The sequence below is a fragment of the Dipodomys ordii genome, unplaced genomic scaffold (assembly GCF_000151885.1).
Source record: "Dipodomys ordii isolate 6190 unplaced genomic scaffold, Dord_2.0 Scaffold97, whole genome shotgun sequence".
NCBI lineage: Eukaryota > Metazoa > Chordata > Mammalia > Rodentia > Heteromyidae > Dipodomys > Dipodomys ordii.
The window spans coordinates 7,882,920-7,900,169 of NW_012267313.1; the positions used below are offsets into that span (position 1 = coordinate 7,882,920).

Below are 17,250 nucleotides of genomic sequence, written 5' to 3' on the forward strand. Positions count from 1 at the left end.
TTAGAGAACGTAGTGCTCATTAATAGCCTAAGTAAGGAACACAATTTATTTGCATCTGAACAATTACTCTTTGGCTTTAATAACTTGTATTATATTTCCTGCTAGCTTTTCACTTGCTTTTATTTGGACTCTGTTAGAACTTTGCATTTTAAGTTTTTGCATATTAAGTACATACATTCAAATACAAGACCATTGCAAAACCACAATTGATTCTAAAAGATATGCATCTAAATGAGTCTTGTTAATTACCAATTGCCCCTTGTATTGAGAATATAACCTAGCTTCCTGATCATTTATTTCCATATCTTTCAGACATTGATGAAGTTTTCCTATTGGGAAGGAACATAGTACTGGGAGGAAGACCTCTTTTTTTTTTTTTTTCTGCTCAGTCAGTAACTGACGACTAAATCTTAAAAAACCTTCCTGTGATTGGCTTGAAAAAATTGGGGGATGATTAATTTTCTGGCAAGATGGCTAAGAGGTACAAATTTTGTAATGTATGTGGAATCCTCTGAAAAACCACTGTAGGTGACAGTGGCCAGAGATGTCTGGAAAATTCAAGGAGAAAGAGAAAAAAGTTGAAACAAACAAACACACACACATGTCTTAAAACATTTAGGTGTTCAAATTATTGAGAATTCTTATGGTTTTGTTGTTGTTGTTGTTGGTCATAGGGCTTGATCTCTGGGCCTGAATGCTATTCCTCTTCAGCTCAAGGCTAGCGCTCAACCACTTGAGCCACAGTACCACTTTCGGTTTTCTGGTGATTTATTGGAAATAAGAGTTTCATGGCTTTTCCTGCCTGGGTTGGCTTTGGACTGCAATCCTCAGATCTCAGCCTCCTGAGTAGCTAGGATTACAGGCATGAGCCAAGGGCACCCAGCTAAAATAATTGTGAGTTCTAAATTTGTTTTTGAAGAAGAAAAACAAAGGAGGAGGCGACAATCTTGGACAGGAAATGTACTCATTACCTTGCTCATGTAAGTGTACCCCTCTGTACAGTATTTTTAAAATAAAAAACATACAAAAAGAGAAAAAAACAGACATTGAAGAAAAGGCAGCTTTTTCACAAATGGTACTGGGAAAAGTAATTATCTTCTTGCAGAAGACTGAAATGAGACGCCTACCCCTCACCTTGTAAACAAAAATCAATTGAAAACATATCAGGATTGCAATGTAAGACCTGAAGCTTTGCAACTATTGCAGGGAAACATAGAACGCTCGGAAGATAGAGGCATAGACAATTGTTTTCTAAACAGGACTCTGTCTATGAAATAAGAGCAAGAATTGACAAATGGGATTGCATCAAGTTAAAAAAACTTCTGTGTATCAAAGGAAACAATCATCAGCTATTTAAGGATAAAGAATTCAGATCCAGAATGCACAGAGATCAGAAAATTTAAACAGAAAGAGAATAAGTAGTCCAGTTAATAAATGGGCAAATGAATCGAACAGACAGTTCTCAGAAGTACAAATGACTAATAAATGCATGAGGAAATTATTGACATCCTTAGCCATAAAGAAATGCAAATAAAAACCACAGTAAGATTCTTTCTCCATCCAGTCAGGATGTTTGGAGACAGAAAACAAATGTTGATGAGGATGTGGTGGGGAAAAAGGAATCCTCACACACTGTTGGTATTAATATAAAGTAAATGTAATAGAAATAAGTATAGAAGTTCATTTAAAAATGTAAACTTAGAGGGGCTGGGAAGGTGGCTCAGTGGTAGAGCACTTGCCTTGCATGCATGAGGCCCTGGGTTCGATTCCTCAGCACCACATAAGCAAAAAGAAAAAAGCTGGAAGTGGTGCTGTGGCTCAAGTGGTAGAGCACTAGCCCTGAGCTGAAGAGCTGAGGGACAGCGCCCAGGCCCAGAGTTCAGGCCCCACGACCGGCCCAAAAAAAAAATGTAAACTTAGACCTACCTTATGACCTTCACTTGAGGGTCATACCACTTTTGAGCATATATTTGAAGGAGTAAATCAGCATAGCAGAGAGATACCACATGCACATGTTTATCACAGCACTATGCACAACAGTTATGATGTAGAATGAGCTTAGGTGCCCAACAATCAGTGAATGAAGAAAATGTGGTGTATATAATGCCATGGAAGTATTAATCATAAAGAGTTATGGCATTGTCTAAAAATATCATCTCTCTTGACTCACCTTGTTTACATTTTTACCTACTTTCAGCCCTGGTTGTCTTGTCACAACCTAGTTTTTTTTTTTTTTGGTCCGGTCGTGGGGCCTGAACTCTGGGCCTGGGCGCTGTCCCTCAGCTCTTCAGCTCAAGGCTAGAGCTCTACCACCTGAGCCACAGCACCACTTCCGGCTTTTTTCTTTTTGCTTATGTGGTGCTGAGGAATTGAACCCAGGGCCTCGAGCATGCAAGGCAAGTGCTCTACCACTGAGCCACCTTCCCAGCCCGTCACAACCTAGTTTTAAAGAGGTCTGAATGTAGAAGGTTGAAGAAATTTAGGAGTTTTTTAGTTAAAGATTTGACAATGAAGCTTTAAGTGAGAATATTACCTACTAAATGGTTTGGACTCAGCCCTAGGAGGCAAAGTCTCCAAAGAAAAATAAAACAATATAAAAGGCTCTTCCTTTTTGTTTTTTGGACTATACCCCCCATCCATGATCACATTTCCAAAGCTGTATGTAGAAAACCTCTACAGGATGTTTAGGTAGAGGATGGGATGCACAAGCTTTCCCACCCTTATCATTGGTGTTATTGTTGAAACCGGGTCTCACTGTCAACCCAGGCTTGCCTTAAACTGTCTGTCCATCTGTTGCTGATAGCCGGAGATCACAGGTGTACACCACTGTACCTGTCTTCTGTTTGGTTTTCCCTTGGGTTATTTAAGCTTAGGGTTCTGCTGGCTTCTTTTCCTTTAAAACTTAGACCAAAGAAGCAAATTTCTCTGGTCATATAGGATCAGTGTCCACAGTATAAGTTAAAGAGGAAGAAAAGCAGTAGAGGTAATATGAACACACTAGTTGACACCTGTTCACAGCCTTTGGGAAGTATGCTGGGATCCTCTGGAGTCCCGCTCAAGCTTCTCCTGGCTTCCCATTGAGCAAAACCCCTCTTCACTGCCCTGAGATCTGTCTTCACACCATTTCTCTTTCATGGAAACTTTCAGATTCTAGGTTCCCTGGCCCTCTTAGGTCTTCCTGTTGTTTTCCTTCTCTAGGAAACAAGCAAGGATGTGCATTTTTGCACAAGGTAGTTCTCACTTGCTGCACTTTTGCAGCAAGGATTCTCCTTCATTATGTAGCCATCCTTCACGTCAATCTCAGCACTACCTGCAACAAATCACACATATCAGATAAAGAGATGACAATTCTTTTTTTTTTAAGGTAACTTATTACAGCTACCACTGAATAAGCACTATTATATGCAAGAAACCTTACAGACTCTGTGTATTTTGATCTTTCCTAACACTTCAAGGTCAAATTTTAATCTTTTTCCTTTTTTTTTTGGGTCCGGTCGTGGGGCCTGAACTCTGGGTCTGGGCCCTGTCCCTCAGCTCTTCAGCTCAAGGCTAGCGCTCTACCACTTGAGCCACAGCACCACTTCTGGCTTTTTTTCTTTTTGCTTATGTGGTGCTGAGAAATCAAACCCAGGGCCTCAGGCATGCAAGGCAAACACTCTACCACTGAGCCACCTTCCCAGCCCCATTTTTTCCCTTTTTAAGGTAATGAAAAATAGAAGTGTCTTCTCTTTAGAACAACAGAGAAATAATAATACCTCATTTATCTTTCCTTCCCTCTCTCCCTCCCTTCCATTCTTCTTTCCTTGCCTCTCCTTCTCCCCCGTTTCTGCTAGAAATTGACTATTGATTTTTAGGACCTATTTGGCAAAAACATAAAATGTCACATTTATGTTTGCAAAATAGTAGACCACTGATCCCAGAAAAGGATTTTACACATATGAAGGTGGCAGTCTTGGAACCTCATTTACAGGAAATGATATGTTCAAGAGACTTTAAAATTGAACTGACCTTCGAATCTCCCAGTGCAAACCTGGTTATATCTAGCACCAGATGCACATGTTTGGGAATAAGTGACTAGACTGCATGCTTCTCTGCCAGGCTGTCCCTTTTCAGGAAAAGATCTAAATATTACCACAGCCCAAGAACTCTTCGATATCTTAAGGTATTTTTACTTTGTGATTCAAGGTTGGTCCTGGCTCTAGGGCACTCTAACTAGAATGTCCTCTAAAGTCATGCTTGGAAGAAATATCTAGCTTCACTTTACATGCTTGTAGATGTGCAACAACTGTAGTCTAACAGTCTGTCACAAGTGTATTGGATGTTTCAGTTTGCCAGACCTGTCATGATAAATTAATTACAGGATGTTGCAGAAATGGCAAAGCTCCAGCAGCATCTTGCATGGTTTAATATAGACCCATTTCCCCATTTCAATGTATTTGTGGTTAGATAAATCCTCAAGAAATTTACAGCTGCTATAGACGAGTTTATTATGAAGTCTGCCTGCACATATGATAAGTATAAAAATTTGATGTTCTTACAGTGCATAGATTTTAATGCTACTTTTTTATCATCATGGAAATGTTTAGTTGCTAAAAGCAGCATCTACAGATATATCTGAACATGAAGTTTTGTTTTAACCAGTCTGAGTTGGTTAGAACACATTACTGTGCTCAACCATTTTTCATTTAGCCTAAATGGCAAAAAATAATTGTAGAATATTTTTGTATAATGGACCAGTGAACAAATTTAATAGAAAAAAATGAACTGATCCTCAGCTAAAAACACTGAAAAACTGAAGTGAATCTACCATTCTTTTCTCCAGGGAATCTTCTTCCTTTAGTCTTACCACTGCTGTTTGCAAGCTTCGTTGCTCCTTTTTTGCTCTCATAACAAGTTATTTTCCTCAGTTTCTTCCTTTTAACCCCTTCACACACTCTTATTTTTTCTTATTTTCATTAAGCTAACTATCTCCATTACAATAAATTATTTTAAGGAATCATCCTTTGATTGGCAATAGGTAAGTTTACTTATAAAAGTGTGTAAGTAGGGCCTGGGAAGGTGGCTCAGTGGTAAAGTGCTTGCCTCACATACATGAGTCCCTGGGTTTGATTCCTCAGCACCACATAAACAGAAAAAGTGGGAAATGATGCTGTCTGTGGCTCAAGTGGTAGAGTGCTAGCCTTGAGCTGAAAAGCTGAAAGACAGCATCCAGGCCGAGTTCAAGCCCCATGACTGACAAAAAACAAAACAAAACAAAACTATAAATAGACCATTCTTAAATTTCCTTCTATTATATTATTAAAATCATTCTTGACAAGGCTCAAGTAATTTAATGAAAAAAAGAGAACTACAACAAGTAAATATTAAATTGTTCAATACTTTTAGAAGTGACATTGACCTATGTGTGTAGTAAGGCCATGTTTACATAAGTGATAAATGGTAGAGCATGAATTATGTGTGGTGTTTGTGTTTACATAAAATCCCCCTTTTAGAAAGACATTTTATTTCAAGATTCTTATCAGTACTAGGTTCTCAATTTTTTTTGTGAAACACTAAACCCATCCATAATTAGTACGAACCTGAGGTGTTGGGAAGAGCAAGTTGGGAACACATGGTGGTCACGTCACATGCTTGATGTACATGTGAAGGGGATCATTAGAAATATAGTATTGCGTTTACAAAACAAATGTTTTTGTTATCCAGTTCCCGCCTTAGCTTAGAGTATGTTCTATTCACCTTAATAATTAGAGCAGAAAGAAATGATGAATGAAGTGCCTCATTACCAAGTGTACCTCCCCGGTTTCTGTGGTGAGTAGCTGTCTGCCTTTGGCTAGTCCGCCCATTGTTAACCCTAAACGATGCTGACATCCCATTCTCCTGTAGATAATTGGGTGCATCCATAGATTGAGTTCTCCAGTCAACACAGCCTTTTGACTGACATGCTGCTTGATGTTTTTATTATCTCCTATATGACTGGAATGGCGCCTTTTCTGCTTCTTGAATAAAATATTACTGTACATGTAATTAGTGAGTCTACAGAAACTATTCTTTAAAGAGACATAGAACTATCACATAAAGACTCACCAAAATAATTCTAGAATGACACAAATGATGTCTGAAAATAATTTTCACTCACATATTTCATGTTTTAGGTCTTTCTTGTATTACAAACAATATTTGCTGTTTCTGCTCCCTGAGAGGATCTGTTTTTAGTTACTGTGTGAGTAGTCTACAACGTTAAGTACTGACTGGCTTTATTCTCCACAGCAACTGAGATCCATTACTTTAGGAATCTCAGGTGCAATATAACAAAGCATTCTTTATAGCCACCACTGATGTTTGTAGGCTGTGTGTATTTGGACAAGGTACCTAACTTCAGAACTTTGCTTTCATATTTGTAAAGCAGTGGAGATTTTATCTGCCTTATGGATTGGATGTCAAGAATAGATGAGATCAGATGTAATAATAAAATAAAGATTTGGGAAATATTTCTCATAGTTAAAATGAATGCAGTTAAAAAGGCATACACATAAACTTAAAGTCTTATATCATTTAAGAATATTCCATTAATTTAAGATATGGCCTTCAGAAATCAGTTAAATACATACAAAAACTTAAGGTTACTAGCTTAAGGTCACTATGACTATTGTTTCTAAAAGTTTCTTACCTTTTAAAAATATTTGTGGGCTAAATATATAATAAAGTGACATACAAAGTATACAATGGCAAATTATTTCCAGACAATATTTTGCCAAACTTCCTGAGGAGAAAATATTTTTACTTAATAAAACTTTTCTGTAACATACATAAAATTAAAGAACTTTTGTATGATAGAAATTCTGCATAAAATTTCAGAAGTACCAAGCATTAACAATTTAAAAGCATTACTTTCATTTAAAATGTTCACTTAAATGCCAAATTGTTTTAAATCTTTAAAAACTTGTTTTTGATTCTCTTTGCAAGTCCTATTTACAGTATAGTTTTGATACTGAAAATACTTTACAAGATAGAGTTAAATGAATAGAGAATGTTCCTAGAAATGATTAAAATTATAATTTTGATATAGAAGATAGTGTCAAATTATTCCTTCTTTAAAAACATAAAATTCAATAATTTCAAAGAAAGCAGTATGTTACAAGTAGATACTGGTGTCTAATCGCTTGCTGGATTCTAATCAGGACCTATTACATAGAAGACATTCTCATGATTTCCCAGCCCATTTTCTCTCAGTGGGTGTGGTGAAGACTTTTTTTTTTTATCAATCTATTCATGAACATAACCCTAGTCTTACATTGACAGAGGAAAAAGTAGAAGAGGACGTGGCTTTACATAGAGCCAATTCTTCTAGTAGTTGCCTTATCTCTTTCTGTTATCTTCAATAGCCTCTTCTTTTCCATATGAACACCAATATGTAGTAAATATTTAGCATCCCTAATATTTTTTTTGTCTTGAGTTAAAATACTTATACAAGAGATAGACAAAAACAAAGAATGAGGGCACTAAATGGCTCTTTAGTTCATCTTTCTAGTATTAAATGCATTATTGCCCCTGGAGTCTGGGAAAAAGAAGTGAATTTTTTTTCTTTTGTAGGTCATGGGGCTTGAACTCTGGGCCTGGGTGCTGTCCCTCAAGTCTTCAGCTCAAGGCTAGCACTCTACCGCTTGAGCTACAGTGCCAATTCCAGAAGTGAATTTTTTAAATAATAAAATATTTCCCCTGCTCATTACAAGTATGAGTATCCTTTGCATACCAACCAAATTCCTCTAACACTGAAATTTTCCATTTTGTATTTGAATCTCTGTTCCAAGCACTCTCCTATACTGTGAGGGCAGCTCTGAGTTATTCTGAATACACTAGTAACAGATACGATATATCTTCAAATGAATAAAAATACTACATTGCAATAAAAGGAAATATTTGCTTGTTATTGTGACTTTACATATCGCAATAAAGCATCTACTTCTTCCCCTACGTAATAAATAATTTTATGAATAACATTTCTTATATGACTTGATTCTCCAGAAAATAAAGGAATTTTTTTTATTTTTAATTCATTCTTTTATGTACGTTTTTTATTGTAAAAATGCTGTACAGAGGGTTTAGTTACATGAACAAGGTAGTGAATATATTTCCTATTGAGCATTGTTGCCTCCTCCTTTGTTTTCCCCCTACCATCCTTTCCTTCCCACCTCTACAACTACCCCTCCCCCCACCACCCAAGGCCACGCTGAAGTTGTAAAGTTCACTTTCAACCTAGTGTTTTGTGTATCTCATTGTTACAATGGGTCAACCTTAATCCTTATTTAAGTATTTTGTTTTTTCCCTTGCCCTTAAAGGAATATTTTATGAGTGAATAAAATCTACACCCCTTTGAAATCCTTTGTGAATTCAATTCAAATTAGAGAATCAACCAAGCATCTCAAAATGAGAAGCTGAAACTGCAGCGACATATATCTTTATTTGAAAACTATCCGGTACATTCACAAGACAGAAAAGAAGTTTACATGAGGATAACTCAAGCTGCCCAGGCCCAGCTGTACTTGCAGCACGGAGATACAACCAGAATGACAGAAGCTTGGCACTAGCAGAACAGACTCTGTGCTACGACTGCAGATTGCAGCAATCAGCAATGCTACACAACACTTTTGAAAGCACCCGTACCCTCCCCCCTTTTCAAGTTCTCCATAGCAGGGTCATAGTTGCCGTTTTTAATGCTTCTACAACATATACAAGGATAAGAGACAAATACATATCTTACTAGAAAGTATTTCACTTTGGATAAAGTATACATCTGGACAAAATTTACATCTCAATCCCCAACACTGCTTTTCTCACTCATTTTAATAGATTCAATTGTCTCTATTTGGTAAATAAGTTCTCCTAATTAATTTGGTATTCATTTTGGGTTTAAATATTTTATCAACAGAGAGCATATTGTAGACAAAAAAAGGATAGTAAAAAATACACTTCCCTATTATATCAAACTTTTAAAACAAGCCATCAACATGGTAATAATACTGTTATTCTGGAATTAAATAAATAAATAATACAATGTAATAATTTAAAAACAAATATAAAAACTAAAATAAATATTATGGCATGTTAAGTCTACATATTACTTATATGTTTAAATATGAACTGCCTGTATTTAAAAGGAAGGAAATTTGGAACAGGGTTGCTAGTCCAGCCAAAAATCACTTTAACTCAGGTGTTATCAAGTACATATATAATTCACTCAAAAGCAACATAAAATTTTAATCCTAAAAAACAACTTGTTTTCTTTTTAATGCCTTTGTTACTGGCATCATTTTAAACACACAATATTTTGGAACATCTTTTAAGTAAGGTTGTATTAAAAGCAAATACTTCATATTCTGAGCATAACATTACACACATAACCACATTACAGATACAATATTGAATGATTTTTTAATAGACATTCTAACAATACAAATACTTTTTATTCATGTTTGCTGAGCAGCAATTATAATTTTATCCTTACTGGCTTGCCAACAGTGGTAATGTGATTTTGATACAATTACTGGGAATAGAAGTACTAATACTCTGACCAACAACAATCACAATGGGTTGTAATAATTAAGCTCCAAAGCCACATTGATTTTTCCAGCCACACTTCATTTCTAAATTTCTTTAGTTTTTTTTCATAAAGACAAGAAGCAGTAGATGTTTTTTCCTCTGGATCTGAAACTTTCTAACCTCTAAGAAGAAATTCCATTTGGTTTGTCATTTCATTTCTATACATGTCGTTGTCTCTTCATTCTTCAACTCTTTACTAAAGAGAAAAGTACAAAAAAGGTACTTAATGAAGCAGTATTTTTCAGCTATAGCCAAATCTTAGTGTGTACAGGCAACAACAGATGTAAGTAAAGTCATTGTATAATAACAAACACACAACCAAAGTAATTATTATATCTACTTTGTCAAACATACTTTCGACATCTCTTTTATCATTAGCAAATTTTGTTTAAAGCTTTCTCCATCATTAAGTTTAATATAACAACAAGAGAAATATACTTCTGTAGTATAGAAAACTCTTTTGCATAACTTCCAGAAATTTAAAAGCAAGTAATCAGAGTAAGTAAAGTTCTACATTCAATAAAGAAAAATATTCATGGATGATGTTTTGGTGTTAATGTTTACAACTGATTTAATTATATTTTTCAAACTAATCCAAAATAGTTTGTGTCACTTTTGATTGGCCATGACAGTGATGGCTAACCATATATCTAGACACAGCTTTGGTATAAAACAAACTATGTCATTAACAAAAAAGAAGAACCAGTATGTAGATGAAGCAAGAAGTTACTTTCTTAGAAACCACATGGTAGGGGTACTACAATTTGTGCAAGATAATCAAGTTGAACCAAATCTAGGCTTTTCAGTATAATGATCTAGGCAGCATTGAGAATCTAGACTAATACAAAGTATTACTGTCTTTCTCTAAATAGAGAGGCCCAGAGAAACAAACTGCAGCTTCTGAACGACGATAAATGGGTTAACGTGAAGGCAACTCTATTGATCACTCCTGGGAGAAGCAATGGCTAGCACAATGTGGCAGGAAAGGGCAAAGGCTAACCATTCTTTAAAGCTCACCCATAGAAGTAAGAGCAAACACCTGCACTTTTAGAAATAGGCCTAATCTTAAATAAATGGTTACAATATTTTCATACAAGAAAAATTTATATATGAGAGAAAAAAATCTTTTGTATGTCCACATGTCCTGATTTTAAATATTAAATAGAGCTCTACACAGGTAAACTCATATAGAGCAGCTCAAAAACAGATTGATGTGACCTAATGAAAGCAATTAAGTGAGTGTAAATTACTACAGGTAGAGTATGCTAATGTACTATACCACTTAAGGGCCAGGAAAAACAATAGTTTCTATACCTATATGGAGACAGGAAAAGTAAAACTTTGCTTAAATTAGTGTCTGATAAAAATGGGGAAGAAAAATGTAAGCCACACAGAGACCCTGATAACTTCTGGAAAGGACAGAGAAGAGGTAAGGGGATCTTAGAGGAAGAATAAGACAACACAAAGTGAGAGGAGTTCATGGTAATGATAGGAAAAATGATGAAAAACAGAAAAGGGAAGAGAAGAGAAGGGGAGTGGAAAGCTGGAAATCAACGAGATGGATCCTGCAGGTGCAGAGAGGTAGGACAAGCTAAATGAACCAGGAGTCTGAACTATGAAAAGTCAACAGAAGTCAGGAGACCATCAGAAGAGGAAACTCAAAAAGAAGTTTAACAAAAGCCGCATTAGGGAGCAAAGGAAATGATTCAGACTAACTAGAGGAATAAGCATACTGGATGGAGAATGACAAAGACTGTGTATGAAGGGGAAAAGAGAGACAGGATGAGAGAAAGAGAAGAAATGGTCAAGTGTTCTACCACAGACTACCAAAAACCCAGTATAGTAGTTGGCATGGTGGGTGCTGATAGCAATGGGACTTGAACGCTAAGAGATAGTAGGACATTAAATGGGGTAAAAGGGTCACCTAACCCAGACCAGTAAGTCCAAGTGCAAAATTTTTCACAGCAAAAGAGAAGAGAAGCAAAGTAAGCACTTTTTAAAAGGCACTTTAGATAAGACGAGAAAGGAAACTATGTATAACAAGATTCTGAAAATGAATAAGAAATTAGTGTTTGTGTGCATGGTATGTGTAAAAAATAAGGTTCATAAAAATACTAGTCCCTATCCCACAAGAAATTGAATCTGATAAATGTTTTCTGAAGGTTTTCTTCTGTGGCTAAACCTCAGGTTGTCTCACTAAGTGCTGGAGAGAAGATGTGAGCAAGCCATAGCCTCTGCCTGCAAGCACAGTGAGCACTTCCCATCAAGTCAAGAGTCAACAGACAAAGCCACATGTAATGCAAACAGCCCTGCACTTGGAGCCAGAAGACCATGTCCTAGTTCAAGTACTTTGTGGTGGTGATTGAGGCCTTTGTTACTTAAATGAAGAAAGAACAGATTGTATTTGAAACCTTCTGAAAGTACTTTCATTTTGAAAGGAATGGTCAAAGTATGAGTATAAAAATGAGTTTAAAAATCAGAAAATACATACATTAGATAAAATGAAAAACAGTCGCCACAATCATACCATTCAGATAACTATTAACATCTTTTGATGTATATTGTTCAACTTTCTGAATAGATCATATGTATTTTATACTTACTTATAATTTTGGTGTGTGTGTGTGTGTGTGTGTGTGTGTGTGTATGTGTGTGTGTGTTGGCAGTGGGGCTTGAACTCAGGGTTTTCTGGCTCTTGCTTGGCTTTATCATTCAAGGTTAGAACTCTATTACTTTAGCTACAGCTCCACCCTGGGCTTTTGCTGGTTAAAGTCTCATGACTTCTACCTGGTGTGGTTTCAAACCAGAATTCTCAGATCTCAGCCTCCTGAGTAGCTAGAATTACAGACATGAACCATCTGCTTCTGGCTTGAACTCTGGGCCTAGGCGCTGTCCCTCAGCTCTTCAGCTCAAGGTGAGTGCTCTGCCACTTGAGCTACAGTGCCACTTCCGGTTTACTGGTAGTTAATTGGAGAGGAGAGTCTCATGGACTTTCCTTGCCTGGGCTGGCTTTGAACCACGATCCTAAGATCTCAGCCTCCTGAGTAGCTAGGATTACTGGTGTGAGACACTGGTGCCAGGCTTTTCTTTTTCTTAAGTCCACCCCTGACAGAAAGCACTCATTCAAACCCATTTCCTCACTTTGCTGTCTTAGAGGTAAACACAGCTTACCCTTCCATCTTTAAATGCAAATCCTCTGTACTTCCCTAGAACCTTGACGGTCTCTCTGAGACCACATAGTGAAGGGTTCCTTCTCACTGACTCTACTTGCTCAGTTTGTAAATATTTTTGTAATTCTCCTCTTTAAAGAGACTTTTTCTTCACACTGTGTTTTCTACTAGTTTCTGCCTAGTCTTTAATTTACAGCCCAGATTTTTAGAAAATAAAGACATTTTCTTTTAGGATGAAGACAATCTGATTTATGTTTCCAGGACTTCCCTTCAAAACTTTTTTTCTCTAAACTGCAAATGGCCTCTTGGTTATAATTCCCAAAGAGCAGTTGTTAATTCTTATGCACCTCTCCTCCGTCTGGCATTTGTCAGTGTTGACCAAGCCTTCCTAAATCTTTTCCTGTTGACTACATGATGGGACCTTCTTCTGGTTTTCCTCTTACCTCTATAAGGGTGACTTTCCGGCCGATTTGCTCATTCTTCTTTGCCTGCATATCTGCTTTGTGTCCTCGGTCCTCACGGCTCTGTTCTTTGCCCATTTCAGCACTATACGAAGGAAAGAAGGGAAAGAGGAGCCAGTAAGAAAGCTACTGCAGTAACTCAAGTACGGCTTTGATTTAGGGAAGTGGTAGTGGGAATAAAAAGGAGGAAAAATGGGAGCATTGGAGGGAGAGAAATGTCTGATAGAACTATATGAATGATTATTCACAGAGTGACAGTTGTTCCTTAATAACCATGACAAAGAGACAAGAATGAAACAAGCTCCATCTGTCTCTGAGAATACTAGATGCCTGGGGAAAAGTAGAAAATGTTCCCAACTTAGATGGACATACACAGACACATATGTTCACACATATGTATAAGATATTCCTTAATGACAGAAAAAAAGTCAAGGGAGTTCATGCATAAAAGAGTTGTAATATCCTGACCTGTGGGACAGGCAATGCTCTTTCTGAATAACTTAATGGTAACAGTAAAAATGAAAAAAAAATTAGGACCAGGATAGTGGCTCATGTTTGTATGCCCAGCTACTCAGGAGACAAATATTGGGAACATTGAAGTTTCAGTCTAGTCTGGGAAAAAAGTTATTCATTAAGATGGAATCTTAATGAATGGCATAGTGGTGTGCATTTGTTACTCCACTTAAATGGAAGACTGTAAGGAGGTCCAAGGCTGGCTGAGGGTAGAAAGTCGAGACTCTTATCAGCTAAAGTAAAAAAAAAGGCTGGAAGTGTGGTTCAACTTCTACAGTGGATGCTAGCAGGAGGCCCTGAGTTCAAATTCCAGTACAAATAAAAACAAACAAAATAAATCCCCGAACTGGACAAAATATTTGAAACCGTTTTCAAGATATTGAATCACAAGCAGTGAATGAACATCAGTAATCCTGGAGAGGAAGATAAACAAGATGAGCATACACCCTAATGTCCTGAAAATCTCCTTCCATGGGAAGGCAATTTCCTTAATGTCAGCAGAGAGTTTGGGGAGACCAAGGTGGCTACAGTTCCCAAACGGTTGTAGAAAGGATAGAGTTTTATGATGAGAGAACCTGAAGATCAGCAAGTTTGTACAGCAGGATACTTAGGAGAGTATATATTCCTACCAACAATGATGAGAAACTGCCCCCAGATGGCTCAGGCAGTGGATTTGTTGCCAAAAAACTTGAAATCCACAAGTTTAAGTATGTTTAAAGAATTAAAGGAAAGCTGGGCGCTGGTGGCTCATGCCTGTTATCCTAGCTACTCAGGAGGCTGAGATCTGAGGATCATGGTTCAAAGCCAGCCTGGGCAGGAAAGTGGGTGAGACTCTTATCTCTAATAAATCACTCAGAAAACTGGAAGTGGTGCTGTTGCTCAAGGGGTAGAGTGCTAGCCTTGACCTGAAGAGCTGAGGGATAGCACCCAGGCCCAGAATTCAAACCCCATGACTGGCCAAAAAAAAAAGCACTAATGGAAATCATGTCTAATGAACTAAAGGAAAGTACGAGAATAATGCCACCCTAACAAAGGACATCAGTAAGGAGGAAACAATACTAAATCTGTATTAACTTTTATAGAAATCTAGAGTTAGGACTTTTTTCTAACTCATTTCAGGAGTCAATATTACCCCATTACCCAAACTAAATAAAACATTACAAGATAAGGAAACTACAGCCATACATTCCTCATGACAAAGTATGAAAATTTCTCAAAAAAATGAGCAAATTAATACAATAAATACAACAAAATATACCACTATTAAGTAGTATTTGTCTCAGAAATAGAAGGCTGATTTATTAGCATTTGAGAAGCATTGTAATTCACCACATAAATAAGTTTAAGAAAGAAAACTTGTATGATTTTGGTTATCCCTCTTAATCCAAAGGGTACTGGTTTTAGGACTCCTTAGAAGATTTCTGGGGCTTGAACTCAGGACCTGGTACTGTCATTGAGTTTTGTTTTTTTTTCTCATTGAGTTTTTGAACTTATGGCTGTTGCTCCATCAATGGGAGCTACCTCTGAGTTCAGCTTTTTTGGCTAGTTAATTGGAGATAAAAATCTCATAGAATGGAAGGAAAATTATAATGGGAAGAAATTACCCAAGAACCCAAGAAATCCTTTGGGGAGATGGAAATACTAATTACCTTAATTATGGTGGCGATTCATGGCCATATATCTATGTCAAAATTTAAAACTGCATGCATTAAATAGGCAATTCAATGAACACCAAATACATTTCACTAAAAGTGCTAGTAGTATATGGGTGCACACAAAATCTGCTACTTTTCATTAACCATATTGTCCAAAATTTTCAAGGTACCCATCAGGTCTCACATGGCAACTTTAATATTATCTTGACTAGCCCGGCGCCGCTGGTGGCTCACTCCTGTAATCCTATCTACTCAGGAAGCTAAGATCTGAGGATCGAGGTTCAAAGCCAGCCCGGGCAGGAAAGTCCTTGAGACTCTTATCTCCAATAAAACCACTCAGAAAACCAGAAGTGGCCTTGTGGCTCAAGAGGTAGAGGGCTTGCCTTGAGCTGAAGAGCTCAAGGCCCAACAACAACAACAAAAAATATATTATCTTGACTAATCTGCTTCTACTCTTGTCTAAAATTATATTAAGTGAAGTAAGCCAGGCCCAAAGAAACAAAGGTCCCATGGTTTCCCTTATTTGCAATAATTAGTATATGTCTGAGACAAGCAAAAACGGTCAGGTAAGATGATGTTAGTCGAAAAGAACTTCAAGATAAGGACACAAGTGGTTTTTTTCTTTCTTGCTATTGCTCCTAACATTTATAAGGTGATTGTTTTGTTGCTTGTATGTCCCTCCCCCACGGTATAACCCCTGTTTTCACTGTATTTGATGTTGGTATAATTTGGGGAGGGGAAGGGAAAAAAACAAATTGTTTAACTAGGGATACAGGTAGAACCATTGCAACAATGAGATGTACAAAATGCTATGTTGAAAAATGAACTTTAAGGGGCTGGGAAGGTGGCTCAGTGGTAGAGTGCTTGCCTCGCATTCATGAGGCCCTGGGTTCGATTCCTCAGCACCACATAAGCAAAAAACAAAAAAGCTGGAAGTGACGCTGTGGCTCAAGTGGTAGAGCGCTAGCCTTGAGCTGAAGAGCTGAGGGGACAGTGCCCAGGCCCAGAGTTCAGGCCCACGAGCAGACCCAAAAAATAAAAATAAAAATAAATAAAAAGAAAAGCTCACCGATTTTTCTAAAAAAAAAAAAAAAGAAAGAAAAATGAACTTTACAACTTTTGCGGTGGGGGAGGGGAATGTAGTCGTGGAGGTGGGAGGGCAGGGATGGGAAGGGGAAAAACAAAGGAGGAGGCAACAATGCTTGATAAGAAATGTACTCATTATCTTGCCCATGTAATTGTAACCCCTCTGTACAGTATTTTCACAATAGAAAACTTATTAAATTAAAAAAATCTATTATCTCAAATTTTAGAGTGATGCTAATAAACTGTTCATCACTGTCTCTGCTTTAAAGTTCCTTATTTTACGTAGCTTAAAAGCTAAAAGTCTTTCAATGGTTTACTGGTCCCAGTTGCTTTCCTCTACTCCAAAAGTCCCAGCAACTTCCTTACCATCCCTTTAAGATACTAGGTATGCTCCCACCTTAGGGCCCTTTGCACTCTCCCTGCTGCATATACTTATTTTCCTTTCTCAGTGAGAACTCTGATACTATTTAAAACTGAAACCATCACACTTCCCTCTTATTCTCTACCCTTGCTTTATTTTTCTCCACTGTGTAGCTAACATCTGATATAGATATTTTACTTCTTTTACATACAAGTAAATGTTAGTTCTTTGAGACAAGGATTTTTACCAGTTCACTGTTATGTCTCTTGCCTGAACACTGAAACATGGGAGGTGCTCAGCAAATCTATATTTAGCAAATGACTGTGCACTGTGTATCTTCCTTACCACACTGGACACTCTGCAAAGGTATATACTATGTATCACTTATCACTGAAATTCAGCGCCCA

The 17,250-nt window shown here is 37.2% G+C and overlaps 1 protein-coding gene across 6 annotated transcripts in view; it reads right to left on the bottom strand.

Moving 5' to 3' along the window:
- Positions 1-8,439: 8,439 nt before the first annotated feature.
- Positions 8,440-17,250, bottom strand: part of Ahi1 (Abelson helper integration site 1) — a 130,309-nt gene continuing 121,498 nt past the window's right edge. For 5 of the 6 annotated variants that reach the window (XM_013026898.1, XM_013026897.1, XM_013026896.1 and 2 more), the window contains 2 exons: positions 13,211-13,313; positions 8,440-9,793 (listed from right to left, as the gene is read on the bottom strand). In XM_013026898.1, coding sequence (XP_012882352.1) covers positions 9,791-9,793; positions 13,211-13,313 — 106 coding nt within the window. In that variant the 3' untranslated portion in view covers positions 8,440-9,790. Of the gene's footprint in view, positions 9,794-13,210; positions 13,314-17,250 lie in introns of those variants that run through there. The other variant, XR_001175466.1, reaches the window with a different exon arrangement.